This window comes from Equus quagga, chromosome 5 (genome assembly GCF_021613505.1).
Source record: "Equus quagga isolate Etosha38 chromosome 5, UCLA_HA_Equagga_1.0, whole genome shotgun sequence".
Lineage (NCBI taxonomy): Eukaryota > Metazoa > Chordata > Mammalia > Perissodactyla > Equidae > Equus > Equus quagga.
The window spans coordinates 27904129-27926605 of record NC_060271.1 but is presented as its reverse complement, the minus strand read 5'-3'; the positions used below and the strand labels follow the sequence as shown (position 1 = coordinate 27926605).

The following is a 22477-nucleotide window of genomic DNA, read 5'->3' as shown; positions in this document are numbered from 1 at the left end:
AAGTAAAGAGGCTTTCACAGCTAGTGTCCTCTTGACCCCAATGATCTCATCTAGAATAGCTGCTGTGAAGGCTTGACCCTCAGGACTTCACCTGGGATAAATGCTGTAAATATTCAACTCAAGTTTGACAATTGACAGAATCCTATTCATCAGGCACTATTTCAGTCCATGTTGTAGACAGAGTTATATCATAAAGAACTTGTACCAGACTCCTGAACTGTTCAAGAACTTCCTTCAACATCTATAAAGAAGGTTGCTCTAGTGTGAATAGAAACTAAGGGTAAACCAACTAACTTTATGTCTAGCTGGGTTTCCTGAGTGTCTGACCCAAAAATGGAACTCTGGTCAAGAGCAGATGAGGGGCCAATTCATGCCCAACAGTAAGACAAACTGACATCTGTGAGTCTATTATAGAAGATCTTATCCGTTGTCATTGTTCAAAGTCTCTGAAAATAATTGCTGGAAATTTGTAGATCACATTCATCCATAATCATTTTGACAAAAATGAAGATCTCAACTAGATCCAAAGTTCTTAGCATTCATCACACAGAATGTTCATTTGAATTCTGCATGACAGTTTCTTCTCTGCTGACAAGTACTTTCAAAAACCCAAATCCTTCTCACCCTTCTCCTCCTCTGATTTAATTTAATTCTAGAAGAGAATGACAAAACATCCGGGGAGATTCAGGCCAATCTTTACTTCTCTAAAGAATAAATGAGTCTTGATCTTTGCAGTACTTGGGAACCATGAAAGGATTATAAAAAGTCAAGTTATTACATAATGTTACATTACATTAAATCTGTTATTACATTAGAGTAGCAGCAGTGGAGATGAGGCAAAACCTTGAAATATATTCCAAAGGTAAAACTAATAAGACATTCTGATGGATTTGTATGTGAGGAATGAGGAAAACAGGGGAATACATGGTAATTTCTAGGTTTTCAGCTTGAGCAATTGGAGGGATAGTGAAATCACTTCCTCACATGGGGAAGTTTGAGAAAAGAATAGGTTTGATGGAGGCTAAGGGAATACAAAGCTTTCACACATTTGAAGTATGACTTTCCTTTTTAGATATCTAAGTAGGGATGTCAAATAGGCAGTGGATACACAAATGAAATCAGGGAGAAGTCAGACTGGAAATATAAATTTGAAATTCATTAACAACGTATAAAATATTTAAAGTAATATAATGGATGAGAGAATACAGAAAGAGAAAAGATGGTGGACTACAAACAAATCCTGAGGACCACCAACATTCAGAGTTCAGATAGAGGAACATGGGCCAGCAAAGGAGAAAGGTAGGAGGAAAAATGGTGAGACACAGGATATCAGGAGAGAGAAATGTCCACCAAAATTAGTACTTTCAGTTACTGACCTTGACAAAAGTGATTTCACTGGAAGACTGGTGAGAGAAGGTAAATCTGAGAGGGCTAAAGAGTGAATGGGAGGTGAGAAAAAGTGAGGGCAACTCTTCCAGAGGCTCCAAAAGGTCACGGAACAAAGAGAAGATCTATAATTAGTGGGGGATGTGGAGCCAAAGGAGGGTTTTATTTGTGTTTTAAGATGGTAGAAGTTGGATCATGTCTCTTCGCTGACAGGAAAGAGTAAGAGAAGAAGAACGTGGTGATGCAGGAGTGGTGTTAAGATAACTATAGTACCAAAGTCCTTAGGGAAGGTGAGAAAGGATAGGATATGAATGACAAATAAAAGGCCTTACCTTTGACGGTTGCAAGAATACTATTTCCATTCTGACAACAACGAAGAAAGAAAACATGGATACAAACACAGGGAGGTTTGGAGATTTGGTGGTGGTAGGGTGATATGGGAGTTTCCTGTCTGACTGATGCTATTTGAGAAGGAGTCATCAGTTAAGAATAAGGAAAAGAGAGTGAATATGGGTGCTCTGAGAAGAAAAGAAGTGACGTGACAGATCAATGGAACAGATTTGAAAGCTCTGAAATAAAACCACACATCTATGGACAGCTAATCTTCGACAAAGGAGACAAGAATACACAATGGAGAAAGGAAAGCCTCTTCAATAAATGGTGCTGGGAACACCGGACAGCCACATGCAAAAGAATGAAAGTAGACCATTATCTTTCCCCATGCACAAAAATAGACTCAAAATGGACCAAAGACTTGAAGGAAAGACCTGAAACCATAAAACTTGTGGAAGAGAATATAGGCAGTACACTGTTTGACATCAGACTTAAAAGGATCTTTTCAAATACCTTGTCTACTCAGATAAGGGAAACAAAAGAAAAAATAAACAAGTAGGACTTCATCAGACTCAAGAGCTTCTGGAAGGCAAAGGAAACCAAGGTCAAAATGAAAAAACCCACAAACTGGGAGAAAATATTTGCACATCAAATATCCGATAAGGGGTTAATCTCCATAATATATAAAGAACTCACACAAATGAACTACAAAAAAACAAACCACTCAATCAAAGAGTGGGCAGAAGATCCGAACAGACATTTTTCCAAAGAAGATATACAGATGACCAAGAGGCACATGAAAAGATGTTCAGCATCACTAATCATCAAGGAAATGCAAATCAAAACTACACTTAGATATCATCTTACACCTGTTAGAATGGCTATAATTACCAAGACAAAAAACAATAAATGTTGGAGAGGTTGTGGAGAAAAGGAAACCCTCATCCACTGCTGGTGGGAATGCACACTGGTGCAGCCACTGTGGAAAAAGAATGAAGATTTCTCAAAAAATTAAAAATAGAAATACCTTAGGATTCAGCTATCCCACTACTCGGTATTTACCCAAAGAATCTGAAATCAACAATTCAAAGAGGCTTCTGCACCCCTATGTTCATTGCAGCATTATTCACAATAGCCAAGACGTGGAAGCAACCTAAGTGCCCAGTGACTGATAACTGGATAAAGAAGATGTGGTGTATATATATACAATAGAATACTATTAAGCAATAAAAAAAGACGAAATTGTCCGATTCACAACCACATGGATGAACCTTGAGGGCATCACCTTAAGCAAAATAAGCCAGACAGAGAAAGACAAACACTATATGATTTCACTCATATGTGGAATATAAACAAACTTATGGACAAAGAGAATATATTAGTGGTTGCCGAGGGAAGGGGGATGGAGGGTGGGCAGAAGGGGTGAAGGGGTATACTTATATGGAGTATGACAAACAATAATGCACAACTGAAATCTCACTATGTTATAAGCTATAATGACCACAATAAAAAAAAAAGAGTAAGAAGAGGAGGAGGGAAAAAAAAAGAAGTGGTGTGAAATATTAAAAGGTAAACCTCACTAAGGAAATGTATAAGGATTTCCAAGCATACTGGGTACCCACTTGAGGCCCTGCGAGTAAATACTCAGTTAGGTATATAATTTATCCAATATTTAGCTGTTTGAATGCACCTTTAGAGAAAGTAGAGAGTTCGATTAAATTAGGACTGGCGTCTAGCAAGGACAGTGCAAGAGGCAAACCTATTAAAAGTATTTGTAAGGGAGTAATTACAATAAAGAAATAGAATCTATGCTGAGTAAGAAGGAACATGAGGACAAGAGGGATATGACAGGTATTGGATAGGTCATCTACATGGATGTCGAAATCACTAAGAATAATAAGAGTTTGGGTGGAGAAGAAAACACAGAAGACTCAGTCTTTAAAGAGCAAAATGACTAGGAGTTCAGTCTGAGGTAGAAAGAAAGGTGAGGGAGGCATAAATATAGACTTTAAAGCAACTACAGTTTTTGAAGGAAAAAAGGGAAGAGAAATGATTTGGAAGGAGCAAGAAGACTCAACTTACTTCCTGGCCCCTTAAGTATGTAAAGAACAGGGCTTTTTCGTGGAGATGAGTTGGCTATTCAAAAAACTGGAGACATTCTTCATTGATTAGTTTCTCACAGAATGGACAGTTTCCCACACGCATCAGAATCCCTAGCTATCTTCTTAAAAATGCAGATCCCTACCCACATCAGATCTACTGAATGATAATTTCTGAAGATGAGGCTGGACTTCCATATTATAGACAAGCACTCCAGATAATTCTCAGATACACTAAAGTCTGAGAACCACTGGAATAGTACCTTTGAGGAAATAATATATATAACGCAAGATAAACCATTTTTTTTAAAAAGTCATACCATTTCTTAATACATGCAAAGTACATAAGGTTAAGCATAATCATCTTAAGAGAAGAAAGAACAAATGTCTTTTAAAAAAATGTCCTACACAAACTTACTCTTTTACAATGTGTGGTAAAACATGGAAGGACACTATTTCATTTCAGGGAGGACTATTTACCCTATGGAGGCAATCTGTGGGGAGTAAGTGGCCATGCTAGAGAAAGCATACATCTCCACAAGAAAAAACCAGAGTGCTCTACAAATTTTTGTGTAATGCATGAATATAACTCTTCTACAGGAGAGTAAGGGTTGGTAAGTGGAAGCTGTATCTTATTGAGCTGGATCTCTCTCATGGCCCAGTATCAATCCTGGGCTCCCAGGGGATTACTTTTCTTTTTTGGCCTAGATTGATAGGTAGAATCATTTGATCATTAGAAAGGTGGAAAAACATCAAGCCCTCCCAAGCAGCAGTCAGAGGTTGGTCCACAAACTTTTCTTATTTTGTGTATTACCTTTATAACATCCAACCTCAAAACAAAAAGAAGATCACCAAGTGCGACTCCTTGGGTGAGTAGATTTCACGTGATTTTGTTCCTTAGTTGGTATGTCAATAAAGCTTATAGGAGAGCAAAAGGATGAATACACACACACAAGGAAAGGAAAGGCTTTTGGATATTCTGGACAAAAAAGGCAATCAGTGAAAACCAACTATAAAAGAATAGCATCACCTGGTTATATGAATGCCTCTTCCGTCATGCACAGAATATGGTACTTACTTTCCTCTGACATGGTAAGGTTTGACGCAAGGCTTGAAGTTTCAGGTTTCTGATCACTGACTTCGGGGTTGCTTACTTGACTGGGAGAAGCAGAATGAATATATTAGCCCCTGACTGATCTGCTGCAGTGCCAAAAGTGATTAAATCAAACCCAATTCTTCCTAGGCTATACAAGTAAGAGGTAAGGTAAGTCTTCTTCATCATATCCTTATTCTTGTTTTTTAGCAGCTACCTGAAGAGCCGGGGCCAGGTCTAGTACACTCAGTACTGTTCTTTCTCATGTCCCTAGAGCCCTTCAGTTTTCACATCAGTCAGGAATTCCAGATAAGTCACAGGCAAGTCACATTTTTCTAAAGACCATGTGGTTAAAGAAAAACTCCACAACACCTAAAAACTGCTCTGTCACCTTGTTTCCCAAGTACCACAGGAAAGTGTGGAGATGCCTGATTTCAGACAGTGGTTCTCATAATCACTTGAGAAGTTTTTTCAAATTAAACATGCTTGCTTCCAAGAAAGGGTTCTGAAACTTAAAATGGTTTGTTCCACTGTATTTCTTTTCTCCCCTAACTGAAAAATAAATTTTTTTAATACCCAAGACTGAGCAGCATCTTTTTTCACTTATAAGGAAAACTAAGAGAAATCGTGAAAGGTAAATCATGTAAGCTGAGAGGATGTCATTATATTAGACACTTCAATGTTGGGAAGATTCTCACTGAAATTCTGGAATGAGGATTATACTAACTTTCATCCCTCACAATGTCCTCCTTCTTCCTTCTACCTTACTGTCTACTCTCGAGTTATTCCCTCAACTATCAGTACAGCATAGTGATTAAGAGTAGAGATTCTAGAGCCAGACTGCTCGAGTTCATATGCCATCTGCCAAAACTAGCTTTATGACTTTAGGCAAGTCACTGAACTCTGTGTTCCAGTTTCTTTAACCGTCAACGAGGAATAATAATAGAACCTACCTCATAGGGTTGTTATAGGGATTAATAAGTTAATAAATGAAAAGTACTTGGAGCAGAGACTAACAGGGTAAGTACAACATAACCACAGCTAGTATATTATATTACAACTTCTCCCCAGCCCAAGCAGCCTTCCCACATTCACGTTCCCTAGAAAGAAATCTGCTTTGCTGTTCTACCCTCTAGGGAGAAGTGGAAGACACTGTACCAGAGGCTCCACGTATCTGGAAAGATAAGACTAACGAACAAAATGTAAGAATAGCTTCGACACAGCAAAATTTTAGAAAGAAATGTTATTTATATAAAAAATACACAGCAGTAAAATTCATAAAGCTCTCATATCTTTTCTGCACAGACCGCTAATATTCAAGTATAATGTCAATAAAGGTTTTTTTTCCTGGTATATTATGAATGTTCGAACAATTTTTCCTCAGCTGTAATTAATTTTTAAAGCTAAATCCCCAAATGAGGTTTATTTTTATCTAGTTACTCAAATGCCTGTAGTTTTGGAACAGCATTTAATGTACTAACCAATATGTGACTATGGGAATTGAAGGATAAGGGTAAGAAATCATACTGAGTAGTTATATGAATGTTTCCCAAACTGGTCTATTATTATAATTACCTGAAGACTGGTAAAAATACAGACTTATGGGCCCCATCTCATGCCTACTTAAATAGGATTCCCAGGAAAAGGGTATAAAATTGGACAAGAACACATTTCTGACTACAATGATTGGTTTGTCTTCGACATGTACCTGGATACGTCTGGGATTCACTATTATACCCACTGTTGAACAACTATTTCTAGATTTTATATCTTAGAAGGTATATCTGTATGGTCTGGAATACAGTGGACCAGTTCCTAAAATCCTATGGTCCTGGACTGTTATGTTATAGCAGAATCCCCCTACATATTCAACTGAGTGTCTAGAGATTAAGTAGAAACAACAAGACCAAGACAGTGAATTAACTCTAGCACTTTATGTTAAATACTTAAAATGATTATATCTAGAAAAATTATATAGTCTCAAAATATAATTATTTTCACAGTTATATAAACAAAAATTTTACTTAATGATATGTGCATGATGAAAAAAAAGTTCTAAAATAAAATGACCCTCTGCAAAAACAAGGAGCAAAAACACCCAAACTCCAAAAAGTGAGCATCATGCATACCTCATTCTCATTCAACAGAATGCTTGTGAATAATCAACACAAGCAACTAATGAATGGATAAACAAAATGTGGTATAGACATACTATGGAATATTATTCAGTCTTAACAAAGAAGGCAATTCTGACACATGCTACAACATGGATGAACCTTAAAGACATTATGCTAAGTGAAACAAGTCAGTCACAGAAAGACAAATACTGTATGATTCCACTAATATTAGGTATTTACAGTAGTCAAAATTATAGAGACAGAAAGTAGAATGGTAGTTGCCAGGAGCTGGGAGAAGGTGAAAATGAAGAGTTATTGTTTAATGAATATAGTTTCAGTTTGGGAAGATAAAAAAAGTTCTGGAGATGGATGTTGGTGATGGTGGGACAACAATGTGAATGTACTCAACGTTACTTAAAAATGATTGAAATAATGAATTTTATGTTATGTGTACTTTATCATAATGAAGAAACTGCTGAAGGAGAGAGAAGGGATAACCGCAGGAAAAGATGAAGGTGATAGGTTTCACAGTACAACTGGAGGGGTCAGCCTTAGATAAGAGCAGGTGAATTAACTTCAGAGGATAGGGTGGCAAAAAAATATTGTAGAGAAGACAACTAGGTAGATTCGGTGATAGACAAATGAGATAGTTCCTATCTAATTGTTTCTAACTTCTCTTTGAATTAGGGAGCAAGATCCTCAGCTGAGTGAAAGGGAATAAAGCGGAGGGGCGGGGAGGGGATGGAGAGAAGGCAGGAGGCAAGGAGGAAGGGAGGGAGGGAGGGAAGGAAGGAGGGAAGTCAGATGATTTTAGAGACCGGGAAATAAAACACACCAGGAAGAGTGGCTGGACCACCAAGAGAGTTTTAGCACCTGTTTGAGATGTACTCATGAATGGAAACTGAGACCAGTCAGCACAGTTTTGTGTTTTTCTCTCACAAAGTTCAGGTGTTCAGAATAAGCATGAACAGATGGACAGTTGGGTTTAACCAGGGTTGTGGTTTCGCTAGGGAAAGGGGAGGAAGTTAAGAATGTCTGTAAGGACTCATTAAAGTAATAGATCTTATAATTTAAGCAGCATAAGGAAGATATTGAAGTCTTTTTTGAGGGAAGGGTCAATGGTTGATAATGAAAATACGATAGATCATTTAATTGGAAGTGTACAGTAAGGCATCATAAGGCTAGTGTGGCAGTAGAATAAATGAGCTGGAATGTAGTGTGTTGTAGTAAAAGAGTAGGATTCTGGAAATTAAGACGTTAAAGGTGATGTAGTTACTGGTGCATATGGCTGTGGACAAATGATAGGAAGTAAGAGATATGGAAAACTGAAAACCATGGTGTTGTGGAAGCCTGAGAATGAAGTGCAAAGAAGCTGCCTCTAGTCTATATGGGGAGTGGAGCTAATGACTAAGGCGTCCCATATCCATTTGATAATTAATGCCAAATCTCTTGGATTTCCCTTATTTCTCCTTATTCTTCCTGTTTTGTATACTGTACATCTGGCTGAAGAATATTCACCATCGTGTCTCCTCCATATATCGCAGGATCTGATAGACAACATGAGTTTAGTACATACTGTTAAATAAATAATACATGAATAAGAAAAAAAATCAGGGCTTATGTGTTTCAAGGACAAACTTTTGAAGAGAAATTTTTATCTTAAACCAAATAATTTTAAAACGTAAAGACTGATGCCAAAAACCAACAAGAGGGTAATCAACCCAAATCATGCTCATAATAATCAGCACATGAAAAAAATCATATATAAATCATTAAAAAGAAATTCAAATTTATATACCTTAAAGTTTGCTCTCCTGACTCTTGCATCTTGGCTTTTTTCACCTGCAAAGTAAACAAACAAACAATGTAGTGATCTGTTTTTTAAATCATCTAGCTACTTAAATGGCAGGGTAATATTAACCAATAAATTACAGGGTAACTGTTTCATTTTGTTTTGCTTAGATTTATTTAATTAATCCTTGTTTTATTTTAGAGTTAGAGATGGAATTCTTTGTTTTTCACATGGAGCTCTTTCTTTTTTTCTTTTTAATGAAAAAAGTGTTTTTCAGATTCAAGGTAAAATGTTTAACAGGATAAAGTATCCAAACTTGGATACCAATTAGTTAGTTTTAAATTTTAATGGACAGATAATTGTATTATCAAACAATCAGTCTGGCAGTATCACTATCATCTACTCATTTATTTAACAGAAATGTCTTCATACTCAAACTATTTACATGCCAAAAATAAAGATCAATTCTTATCAGGTTACTAGTAATTTAAAAAATATTCTTCACACTACTCTGGTTTTTTTCCCTATTTTCATCTTTTCTAAGAAAATTCCTTCTTCTATATGATAAAGGATACTGTAAACCAACTAAGAGGTCAAGGGATCCCAGGATGATACATAAACTATGACAAAAGAATTAAACTGTATTACAAATGTATGACATAACCTCACTGAAAGGGGTGGGAGAAAAATGAGCTGACTTTAATGATGGAAAATGGTGTTTTGACTGAAAACTGCAAGGCTAAAGAAAAAAATGCAAAATCTAGTTTATCTGCCATAATTTCACAAATGAGAAAATATAGGCTCTTGCTATAAAATGTGTTGTCCTTCCCACCTGTAGATGACAGTATTAACATAAGATCAGATAGTAATGTAATTTTCCAATAGTGGGGGTGAATTTCTGCTTAGCTCATGCAAAGATCCTTTTTGTGATCAAAGAGCTGGCTGGCTGAGTAACCAAAACAGCCTATAGTCTCCAAACAGTAATCCATACAAAGAAAACTACGGTGCTGAAGAGTCTAATTTATCATAGTCTTAATTTTATTAGAGCCACAGAGTAACAAATGTAGCTAATGAACTCCAAAAAGAGGTTCTGGAGCAAAATTTAAAAATATACCATAACAGCCTTTCAAGTAAGAACTACGCATTTTCCACTTTTTATTTATTACAGTGCCAACCCCTTACAAACATAAGTACTCATAAATAGAAATGGAGAAAATGTACCTAAAGTTATGTCCACCAAACTAAAAAATCTGGGGGAGGGAAATGTGTTATCAGCTAATTTTTCACCTTTCATGGCCCACTGTTTACCTTGATTGGGGCAATTATGTCCCCCTGTAAATCAAGGATAGGAAGCATGTGCTACCTTGGCACTAAGAGGCAGGTAACCTAACTCAAAGGATACACACAGATTTCACTGGATTATAATAGAAAGGGTTTGAACAATACAATCCAGAAACTGATAGAATGCAAAATATGTAGGTACTTTGGAAAACAGTCTAGCAGTTCCTCAAAAGGTTAAACATAGAGTTACCACATAATGCGGCAATTCTACTCCTAGCTATATAACCAAGAGAAATGAAAACATATGTCCACACAAAAACTTGTACAGGAATGCTTATAACAGCATTATTAAAAATAGCCCAAAAATGGAAACAACTCCAGTGTCCACGAACAGATGAATGGATAAATAAAATAATGATAACTAAATAAAATGATGAATGTTAAATAAAATAAATCCATACAATGAAATATTATTCAGCAATAAAAGGTAATGAAGTACTGATACATGCTACAACACGGATGAATCTTGAAAAGATTATACTACGTGAAAAAAACCAGACACAAGGCACCACATATTGTACGATTCTATTTACATGAAATGTCCACAAACAGGTAAATCTTTAGACAGAAGATAGATTAGTAGTTGCCTAGGGTTGGGGGATGGGAGAATCGGTGGGTGACTGCTAATGGGTATGAAGTTTCTTTCTGGAGTGATGAAAATGTTCTAAAATTGTTTGATTCTGGTGATGGTTCAAAACTGTGAATATACTAAAAACCATTGAATTGTATATTTTAAAATGGATATGTGAATTATACCTCAATAAGGCTGTTACATAAAAAATGACGCAATCTTACAGATACGTTAAGACTAAAGATAATACAAACAGGAAGAACCACTGGCAAATTTATGAATCAGGGTTCTATTTGTGCCTCTGCTAAAAAATATAATGATACTTTAAATACTAAACAGAACAAAGCAATACAAATAACTCAATACATGAATCAGAATATCCTGGTTCGAGGCTCAGTTCTGAGAGTTAATTCACTGTTAAGTGTTTACTTCTTTGCATCTGTTTCCTCATCTGTAAAAGAAAGATGTAACTACCTACTTGACAGGTAATTGAAGACGAAATTTAAAGACAGAGACCTGCTTATGAAAGACAAAGTGCTACAGAATTGTTAAATTTTAGTGTTACCACTACTGACGGTAACCATGAAGTTGAATCCCTAAAATTTCAAGACAGGGTTAAAAAATACTACTTTCTAGATAAGAAAATTATATTGTGCATCTCAAAAGTCATTCCAGAATTACTCTGAGATGACTTACAAATATAGTTTTGTTAGTGCCATCAAGTCAAGTCTAACTCCTACTGATCCTGTGTCTGGCAGAGTAGAACCCTGCCTGATCATTCTGCGCCATCCTCTCACCTTCCGGTGTTATATCAAACAATGTTCCACTGCTATTCAGAGGGTTTTCAAGGCCAATTTTTTCAGTAGTGGATGGCCAGGTCCTTCTTCCGAGTCTATCTTAGTCCGGAAGCTCCACTGAAACCTGTCTACCATGGGTGACCCTGCTGGTATGTGAAATACTGGTGGCATAGCTTTCAGCATCACAGCAACATGCAGCCACCACAGCGTGACAACAGACAGGCAGGTGGTGTAGCTCCCTGACTGGGAAATGAATCTAGGATATGGCAGTGAGAGCACCAGATCTTAACCACTAGACCACCAGGGCTGGCTATACAATTATAGTGGCTTCTAAGTTTTAACAAGAGGCTAACTCATACTAGTGCTAGATAAACTGCAATCTTGGGAATAATAAATCTAACAGAAGTCTGCATGGAGACTATGAAAAGGAAGAACATTTGCGTTAGAATTTATCCATCACTCTCCAACAAAGAGAAAGATATCATTCTGTTTACTAGAAAGTCTATATCCTAGAGCAGGAAAAGGCTTGATCATAACCTAGATGAAATTTCACACAGAAAACTATTTAATACCATTTTCTTTGATCATGCTTACCAACGACCATCTAATTATTAATTTGACTTCCAGAACTTGACTTAAGGAAATTAGCACATAGAAAGTGAGAGTAAGCATTCCAAATTACTAGAAAGGTAAACACCTGTGGCAAAGACAACTGCCCCTTCCACCATGGCATATTGGGTGTGACTTAAGATGGTAGGCAAAATATGACTTTCAAGTTCACAGGCTACCACTCCAAAAGAAGTTATATTCAGACCTAGTAGAAATTACTGGGCAGATCCTGGATCTGATCCGGAAGCAGTAAACAGTGGAATTTGGGGCTGCTTCTCTTAAGAGGAGTGTGTGGGGAAAGGAGGTATAGACTGTTCTTTATGTGTGAAAAATGAAACAGGCGAGCCAAAGGGAAGATTAGGGTGGATTCACTGACAAATCTTCAATAGTCTTTTTCCTCTTAGTGGGCACATGGGATGCTACAGACTGAATGTCTGTATTCCCCCAAATTCATTATTTTGAAACCTAATTCCCAATGTGATGGTATCTGGAGGTGGGGCTTTTGGGAATGATTAAGTCATTAGGGTGGAGCCCTCATGAATGGGATCAGTGCCCTTCTAAAAGAGATCTATCTTGCCCTTTACTTGAGGACACAGCAAAAAGATGGCAGTCTATGAACCAGGAAGCAGGTCCTTACCAGATACCAAATCTGTCAGGACCTTCATCTTGGACTTCCCAGCCTCCAGAACTGTGAGAAATAAATTTCTGTTGTTTACAAGCCACCCAGTCTAGTATTTTGTTTTAGCACCCCGAACGGACTAAGATACAGAATGACTGCATTTTCCAGCCCCCCTTGCTGTCAGGTTGGAGCCATGTAAGCCACTTGTACAACCAGGCCTTAAAAACATTCTATATGATCCTTCAAGCTTCTCTTTCCCTTCTTTGGCAACCATGAAGGCCACAAGTTGAAGATAATGGCATCACAAGATGAAAGCAGGCTTCATGGAGGATAGGCCTAGGAAAAGCATCAATCCACATGAGACTAATGTGAGAGAAAAATACATTTTTTTTGTGTTAAAGTACCGAGACACTGATTATTTGTTACAGAAGCTAGTAGCACTGCCCCCACTAATAACCACCCTACGGCAGATTCTCCACCGTACACCTATAACGAGAATTAGAGGTGTCTCACCTACAATGAGAATTCCAGTTCATACTCTTGCTATCATTCATTCAACTGAGTGTTCCCTATTAAGCCCTTCTGATAGGAAACATAACGACAAAATATAGTTCTTGACCTCAAGGCACTCACAGTCTAGTTGAAAAGAAAGATAAGTAAACAGATAATTACTAAAACAGTGAAATAAAGATTCTGATAGACGTATAAGATGATATGGGACACAAAGAAGGGGCACCAAACCCAGTCTTTTTATTGGGAGGAAGTAGCTAAGGAATGTATGTACATAGTAGCTTAGTAAGTGAGGAAAAACTTTCCAGAGGAAGTATTTTGTAAGACACTCGTTCTCAAGGTTTTTTTATGACTCTGCATGTTGACAATATATTCTCACCAGTTAACACCTCTAATAACATTCTATGATTTTAATTCAATTGAGAATTATCAGTCTAAGTTGAAACTTCATGGATAAACTGGATTTAACCAGCAAAGAGAGAGCACTTGTGTTTGGGGGGGTGGGCACAGTAATCCACACATGGGGAATAGCATGTATAAAAAGGTTCACAGATGAGGGAGAACATGCAACTCAGCCTACTGAAAATTCACTATGATTGGGAGCAATGAGTTTGAGAGGAAGGGTGGTAAAATCAGGCTGTAGCAGTAAACAGCCTAATCATGAAGGTCCTTATAAGCCAGATTAAGAAGTTCAAGATCTTGAGGGTAATGAGGGGGCCTTAGAGTATTAGCAAGATAACATGATCCACTCTAAATTTTAGAAAGATCACTCTGATAAAGTGTAGATGGAAAATGAACAGGAGGGGGACCGAACTAAATGTAAGTAAACCTGAGGAGGCTGTCGCATTAACCCAGGTGAGAGAAGGTGGCCTAAAAATACTTGATAATTCTCAGAGTAAACTAAAGCAAGTGAAAACCACAGCTACAGCTGGACTGCGCCAATCAGCCTCTAAGGTTCACCTGATTATTGCAAATAATTTTTTAGCTCTCTGCTAATTTCAGGAATCAGAAAAATAAAAAGTTACTAAATCTGGGTCTATGAAATAAACATATAATGCAAAAACAAATCTATATTCATATATATCTCCACTTACTGAAAATCTGATAACTTAAATGAAAAAAGAATATTTCATCTACTTAATCTCTTTCTATGCCTTATTCACACAAGACACAAAACTAGCATTTAGTCATGACAAAACTCTGCAAGGACAGAAAATAAAAGATGAGGTACCCAGACCCTTTCTTGGAGGGAGGGGCAAAACCTTCTAGCGAGTAATACTAACAGGCCCATGCTCAGTCTGCTTAGGGGAAAAAAACATCACAGAGTTGTAAATAACCTTACGTTACCAAAAGCAACCCTCCAAAAATGCAAGAATCCTGACCAAAGACAGCGAGATCCTCTCTTTGATGATTGCAGAGTCTAATTTGAAGAGCAGAGAATAAAGAGCAGCACTAAATCAAGAATAATGCCATCACACTGCAGTTTACATACTGTGAGTCCCTGAGGAAGTAAGGTTAAGTCAATACATGCTACCGTTTTATGCCTTGATTTAAAATATCAGTTATTCTTGCCAGCTGTCACATAGATATTTGATCCTTTTATATCCTAAATCTTTAAGCTATCAATAAAAATGTTGAGTGTCCTTAGAGACAATATATAATAGCTCCTGGTGATCGCCATGTCTTTTTCTAAGTGTCCAGAAAAGTCTGTTCAATAATCTGTTTTAGAATGCTGTCGTTAATCAGCATTGAACTAGTACTACTCTGTTGAACTAGTACTCAGCATTGAACTAGTGCTACTCCAGCACCTAATTCCTCACTGCCTCCACCTTTGAATAAAAAAACCAAACAGTGCAAGATTTGTTTATAGCATTGTTTCAAGCACTTCACTCTGTGATTTTTCAGAGGATCAGCACTGGTTTGGCAGTCATGTTTGTAAACTTTAGGTCTATGGGATAGAACTTCTATGAGTCTGGAGAATTAGAACTCATTTGAAATAACTTAGGCACTTGCTTATAAACATAGGAATAAAATATTTTTAAAAAAATTCAGATATGCTATCCTTTACAATCTGAAGATTACTCCCCTTGACAGAGAAGACAAAAAGAAATTAGAGATTGAGTCAAGATGTTCTCTCTTTGTCTGCTGTTCCATCCCTTTCTTCTCCTTACCCTCAAGCCCAAAACACAATTTTTAAGATCCTTTTTACTTTTCTCAAGAATGTTTCCCAAGCTTCATCCCTTTCCTATGTTTTAGCCTAGAGCACACCACGCTTACAACACTATGGTTATAAGCTTTTACCTCCTGTTCTGTCTACAGTGTTACTAACTTCTTTGTAAAATTTAAATACAAAAGGCACATATGCTCATAGTTTTAAAAATCCAAACCATACAGATAAGTATAAAATAAAATACAGAAGATTTAATTCTGCCCTACCACCTCCATGAAATAATCAGTATTAAGTTTGGTGTATTTCTTCTAAAAATTTTTCCTATGCCTAAATGTCACTTAAAAACTTGAGTTCAGAGTGCATCCCTGATAGCCATAAAGGAGTTTTTTCTTTTTTTGAGGAAGATTAGCTCTGAGGTAACATCTGCTGCCAATCCTCCTCTTTTTGCTGAGGAAGACTGGCCCTGAGTTAACATCTGTGCCCATCTTTCTCTATTTTATATGTGGGACGCCTGCCGTAGCATGGCTCGATAAGCGGTGCGTAGATCTGCGCCTGAGATCTGAACCGGTGAACCCCGGGACACCAAAGTGGAGTGCACGAACTTAACTGCTATGCTACCAGGCCGACTGCCATAAAGGAGTTTAAGTACTTCCAGTTCGCCAGGAATAGTCTTGGTTTATACCTTTTATTCCCAAACCCAGTCTGGTTAGTGCTCCCTTTCACTCTTGAAAAGAGTTCCAGTTTGGACAATAATATGAGCTGATTCAGAGTAATTTAAAAAGATGAAGACTAGGGGAAAAAGAGTGAGTGATTTCAAGGTAAGTGGTGACCATAAGAATCTTTTATTTCTCCCCCAAAAGATTGGCACCTGAACTAACATCTATTGCCAATCTTTTTCTTTTTCCTCCTTCTTCTCCTCAAAGACCCCCCAGTACATAGTTCTTGTTGTAGGTCCTTCTGGTTGTGCTATGTGGGATGCCATCTCAACACGGCCTGATGAGCGATGCCATGTCCGCGCCCAGGATCTGAAGTGGCGAAACCCTGGGTCGCCAAAGTGGAGCGTGTGAACTTTACCACTCGGCCAGGGGGCCGGCCCTGAGAGAACCATTTCTGATTGCAGAGGATTGAGGATTAAGTGGCAATAAGGGAAAGTGAAAGATAGAACCTGAGGCTAGGATTTATGTTGCACTGTAAACAATAACCTGAACTAATTTTAAGACAGAGCAAGTAAGTAGTAGAGAAACAAGAGAGGAATAATTCAATAAGGAAGAGACAAGAAGATTAACATAATACCAGTAATAATGCCCATGACTAACACTTCTCTCTACATTCACTTAACAGTAGGGTTAAAAATCTTTACTTATTATCATCAACTTGAGATAGGATCACTCTTTCCACTCTAATATTTGATCTCTACTACAGTCTGTGAAAACTTGTTTTTCTCCTCAAAGTCTGATGTTTACTCTTCCTATTCTAATTACTTTTAACAGTTAATAAGTATTCTGTATTTTCTTAGGTTCTGTAATTGTCTATTTGGCATCTATTAATCACAGGGCCAAACTAAGAGCTAAAATTGTTTACATCGACGCCGCAATTCAGTGCCCATTCTCTGCACCACCTCCTTTATCTAATTCTCACACACCAAGTCAGTATTTCTCCTGCTCTAAATCAACCCAGGGCCACATCCCAGACACCTAATAAGAGCTCCTATACCCCAAAACCCCCTGAAATTATTCAAACTAGCCAAACCTAAATTGTTTACCCTGCCTTGCCTTGCTTCATCTCGCCTTGCCTGCGGAAACCCCAATAAAGGCCATGGCCAGTACATTTCCCTAGCTCCTTACTGCCTCCTGACCAAAACTGGTGCTTCCCCTGTGGCCCTAGGTGGCATGCCATGCCTCTCATTTCTAAGGCAACTGTAAGTAACATTAAACTTAACATAAATTCAACGGCACTGACCACTCTGTATTGCTACTCAGTCACCTTTAAAAATTAAGACCCAGACACAAATCAACAAGGAAATGATGTCCCATGATAATCACCACTTATAGTCAGCAGAAAATTTGTTTTTAAAGTGCTTTCATTTCTCACCTTCCTCTGAAGTAACAATCAAGTTTTACACGTCACATTACAGAAATTGAATAAAACGGCAAGGAAATGAAGCAGAGCAGAAAAGATGACTCGCCAGCAGGTCAGCCTCACAATTCTTATTACCTTAAGTAGGAAAGGAGTAACTAACAATACCCATTTCAACAGTATGTTGGCACTTACATAAGTCTTTTGAAACTATGACTAGACCTCTGTCTTACATTAGAAACTCAATGACATAGTTTTCCTTGGTACATTTAGTGTCTCTAATTCAACTATTTGTTCTTATAGTGTATAGCCCAGATACGCTGCTAAGGATGATTTTTAACCCTACCACTTCCCTGATTATTAAAGTCCCACCAGGGATCAGGGATGACACTTCAGTGTTTCAAAAGGTTGTTTTAACAGTTGCTTACATCTTCCTAGTTTTAAACTTAGTAAGAGGACTAAAAGAATAATGGCAAAATAATCATCAGTATGCATTTCTCAACATAAAGAAAAATATTAAAAATATATTTAAGGACTTAATTATTTAAATAGAAGTTAGTGTCCATCCTTCTGTGATATAAGAATACATCTAGAACATGAAAAACATACCCTATTACCTGCTTTCAAAATTCACACTTTCTAGGTTGGGTTTTCATAAAGAAAGATAAACATGTACCACTCTATATTCTCTCTTAAAATAAATGCAAGAGGCTCACTCAGGATAGCAAACTGAATCAGTATTTATCTAACTTCAGAAAAAGAAACTCAAGACAAAAGGAAAAGACCTTTTAACAGAAAACTATCTTAAAAGAATGATTATTATTGCTTTTCTTTTTTAAATGCCAAGGATCAAAAAACACTTACACAAAAAACCAAAAGGTAGCCATGGCAAGGCAATAAATCCGTATCACTTGGGGACATTAAAATGATTTTATTTATTTACATTAAATATTTAAAAGAAATTAAAAATTCAACTAGGATCTTACCTGTTTTTAAGAATTAGCTAGTGGTCAAATTATACTTTCTTCAACTACTACTACTTTTTAAAAAATTAAGTCAGGGAAATTTAGGTAAACATAATTTAAATTTTTTGGCAGAAATGATGTATACTGTTTGGTAAAGAGATATCCTCTTTTATTTTCTAAAAACTGTAAGAATAGCCAGTGATTTTTTTAAATGACATTTCCAAATACAATACTTAATTTGTAATGCTGAATTTCCTAAGCATGAAGTTAGCAAAATATGAATTTAAGAACATATAACATTGTTTTCTTAAAAGGAAAGTATTAAGGGAGTCTTTTCCTTATTTTTCTTTCTAATCTGAAATCTGTAGTATAACTGAATAATATTTAAAATCTCTTAAGATTAGCTTTTCTACAATCAACTTTAAATTGTTAAAGGAAATACTCACTGGTTGCTCTGGTAAATCCTGCTCTTCTTCCATGAGGACCAATATTTCTGTATTATGCTTATGTGACTGGATTTTAAGCGTCTCTCAGCAGTCTTCACAGTCTGTTTAAAAAAGAGGGAGGATTTAAAGCTTTATGTACTCTTAAAGCATTATCATTGAGGCCATCAGAGAATAATTTTTTAATCTTTTGCTACCTCAAGCTTTCCACGTGAGTCCCAATCTCAAAATCTCAAACTTGCACATGGCTTTTCAAAATTGACATGCTGCGGGGCTGGCCCCGTGGCCAAGTGGTTAAGTTCGCGCGCTCCGCTGCAGGCGGCCCAGTGTTTCGTTGGTTCGAATCCTGGGCGCGGACATGGCACTGCTCATCAAACCATGCTGAGGCAGCGTCCCACATACCACAACTAGAAGAATCCACAACGAAGAATATACAACTATGTACCGGGGGGTGTTGGGGAGAAAAAGGAAATAATAATTAAAAAAATCTTAAAAAAAAAAAAAAAAATTGACATGCTGCACCAATTCAAGACAGGTATACACGATGACTTTTATAATATCTTGCAAAAGCCAACGCATGAAACCACTTCTGCTGTACTTAAAACATGGTTACTATAGTGCCTAATGCATTAAACATTTTATAATAACAGCCATGTGCAGATAACTAAAACAATTTTTTTTAAGGATTAGAGTTGCATTCAAAAAATGATAATAACTATCCTAGCAAGTCAGTAAGTTATGATAACATCTAACCTGCTTTAATGTGGAACATTTACATAACTGTTAACACAGACACACAGAATCACTTTAAATAGGACAAACTGGAAAATCAATTAAATACTTTCATGATCAACAATCTGTATATATATGTAATCAACTTAAAGGAAAACAATTCTTCTGGACCTATTTTAATAATGCAAATAAGTAAAGTAAAACCCTGAATTTCAGAATTAAGGAAAAAATAATCATATAAAGCTAGGAGCCAATTTTATTCTGAAATAATGAGCTCCACTAAATATACTGCCTAGTCAACTATTTAAGCAAAATCCTTACCTTCTCAGACCCTGCTCTTCCTGTCCTGACCCTCAAACTAAACAGGAAAAAAGAAAAATAGGACTCTAAGCCCCACATTTACTGGTAAAAACATATTACTGTGCCCTGCAGGCAAGAGAGACACATTAGAAAACTAAATACATTATAAAATGAAAAATTCTATTTGTATTTAACAAAAATGAATCTAGTATGTCTCCGGAACAGATGTGATGGCTTATGCTTTTAACTAAGGTCACACTTGTTTGCACTTCTTCTACCAACCACGGTAACCAACTCAACATATAAAGCTAAAGCAAGTATAAATCTTATTAAAGAGGTAATGAAAATAGACAACATGAAAAGGGAAATGAAAAACTTCAGTTGTGCCAATACACCACCACTCCACTTCTATTGCTTCTACTACTCTATCTTGGTGTAATACAACCAACTTTATTTTAGAGCCACACTCCAGAATGAGAAAAGGAGAGAGAACACGTGTAAGGGATACAATTAGATGCAAAACTGTCCAACTCTGACACAGCTTTACTCCCTGCCCTGATCTAGAATGTCAAAAGAAAAAAAGGTTTAAAGGTCAGAAGCACTTGATGCTCAATGCACTCCGTGCAGCTCATACACAGAGGCTCAAAAGCTAAGTTCTCATACTACATGACGTCGATAACTAGTGCTGCAGAATTACAAAGCGCAATAACTAAAGCTCACAGGAGCTATCTTCCCTGCACTTGTTTTGTTCTACTCAGAAGAGCATAATCAATGTGACGTGAAACTGACTCATTATTGTGAAAGACGAAACATTTTTATGTTTTACCAGCTTATATCTATTTTAGTTTTAAATTGAAATGTCTTTTCTTTCCTTTATGGGATTTTAATACTGTCTAAATGTACATGATGTGCATACGTGATTTCATCCTAAAAGAAAGAGCAAAGTAGGGCCAAATCACTGGAGAAATGTAATGCGTTTAATACCTCATCTGTTGAATTTTTGTGTGACCAGCTCTGACCTAAACAAAAAATGATAACACTCCATGTTTTACTTAATGGAAGGCCATAACTGTAACAACTGCAATCATTAATTAGCAGATTCTCGGCAAGGGAGAGGGAGGGAAATTCCTTCTCATGGGGGAAGGGTTATAAATCTATCTCTGAGCAAGAGGAAGGTTAAGGAAAATTGTAAAAAAGGAAAAAAAGGGTACTCAATAATGTGCTTTAATTTTGTTTTAAATACAATAACTAATTTGTTGTAAAAATGTGAACAACATTAAAGGAGAACATAGATTTTTTAAACGTTAAGAAGTACTACTCTTAATAGTGGGCAAATAAATCCTCAAGCCCTACAAAACTAAATGTTAAAGTCTTGAATTTTCTTTTTTAGAAATATGGTAATATTACAGTGATTTTATAATGGAAAGGGACAAATTTTCTATTTTTCTTGAAATAAATTCTAGAGAAAGTTGCAAGAAAACCTTTAAGGAAAAAATTGGAAGACATTCCTTTCTACCTCTCCTATTTCTTCTTCTTCAAAAATAAGCACCCTTTGTTGTTTCTGTCTTAAAAATTATCTTTATTTCCTCAGCTTTTCAATTTAGAGCAATAAAAGGGGCACAGATGATCTCTCTATTTAGAAAAATAATTTTAAAATCAAGTAACTGGTCAATGACCACCAATAATTTTGATCATTTTAAAACAAATAAAACAATCTACAAGGAATTTATTACAGAATCTTCCAGGACTCTATTGGCAATATGTGGTATGTCTGAAGTTTGCAAACATACATTTTGTTACATTTGTGTATAAAATATATTAATAATGACTATAAATTATGTAATTCCATCACAACACGCATCTAAGATACTACTTTACATCAGTACAGTATTCTTCCTTCCTTCCAATAATCTGTAATCTGAAAGAACTGAAATATAAAAACGTACTGAATATAAGGATGCAAGTATTTATCACATTCCTAGCATTTATCAATGTGCTAAAACTTTTAATATTAAGATCTAACACCACAGTCTACAAGTGGCACAAGCTTACACACGTCACATTTACTAGCAACCAGATAAGGTGTTACAGTACACACAGTGCTTCAGTACTTGACAATAAAAAAAGTACAGAATTACCATACAAATCTTAGTATTCTCATTTCCATGTATTAGGTTCTAGAGTTTAATTGTGATTTTTTTAACCATTAATGTAACTTGACATTATTCCACATTCAATGAGATTCATTTTTTAAAATATCCAATAATATAATGGCTTAACATAGACGTGGGAAGTGAATTCTTTATGTAATTTAAATGAATATAATTACAACTTAGTCAAACAGCCGATGAAATTACAAAACACACTCTGAGTTAATCTTTTAAGTACCTTTAAGGCATTCGGATAGTAATGTCTTTTCACAATTTCCTAGTTTTAATTCTTACTATTGGTTTCTAAATACAGTTGTTTTATCATCCTTTTTGGAAAGAGTGTGTCAGTATCTATAAGCCCTAGTGGACAGAAA

The 22477-nt window shown here is 36.4% G+C and overlaps 1 protein-coding gene across 9 annotated transcripts in view; it reads right to left on the bottom strand.

Annotated features, from left to right (window-relative positions):
• Positions 1-22477, bottom strand: part of EYA3 (EYA transcriptional coactivator and phosphatase 3) — a 97866-nt gene that overhangs the window by 48888 nt on the left and 26501 nt on the right. For 3 of the 9 annotated variants that reach the window (XM_046661148.1, XM_046661154.1, XM_046661149.1), the window contains 3 exons: positions 18925-19025; positions 8827-8870; positions 4897-4976 (listed from right to left, as the gene is read on the bottom strand). In XM_046661148.1, the coding sequence (XP_046517104.1) occupies positions 4897-4976; positions 8827-8870; positions 18925-18957 (157 nt within the window). In that variant the 5' untranslated portion in view covers positions 18958-19025. Of the gene's footprint in view, positions 1-4896; positions 4977-8826; positions 8871-18920; positions 19026-19118; positions 19144-22477 lie in introns of those variants that run through there. The other 6 variants (XM_046661152.1, XM_046661153.1, XM_046661155.1 and 3 more) reach the window with 4 other exon arrangements.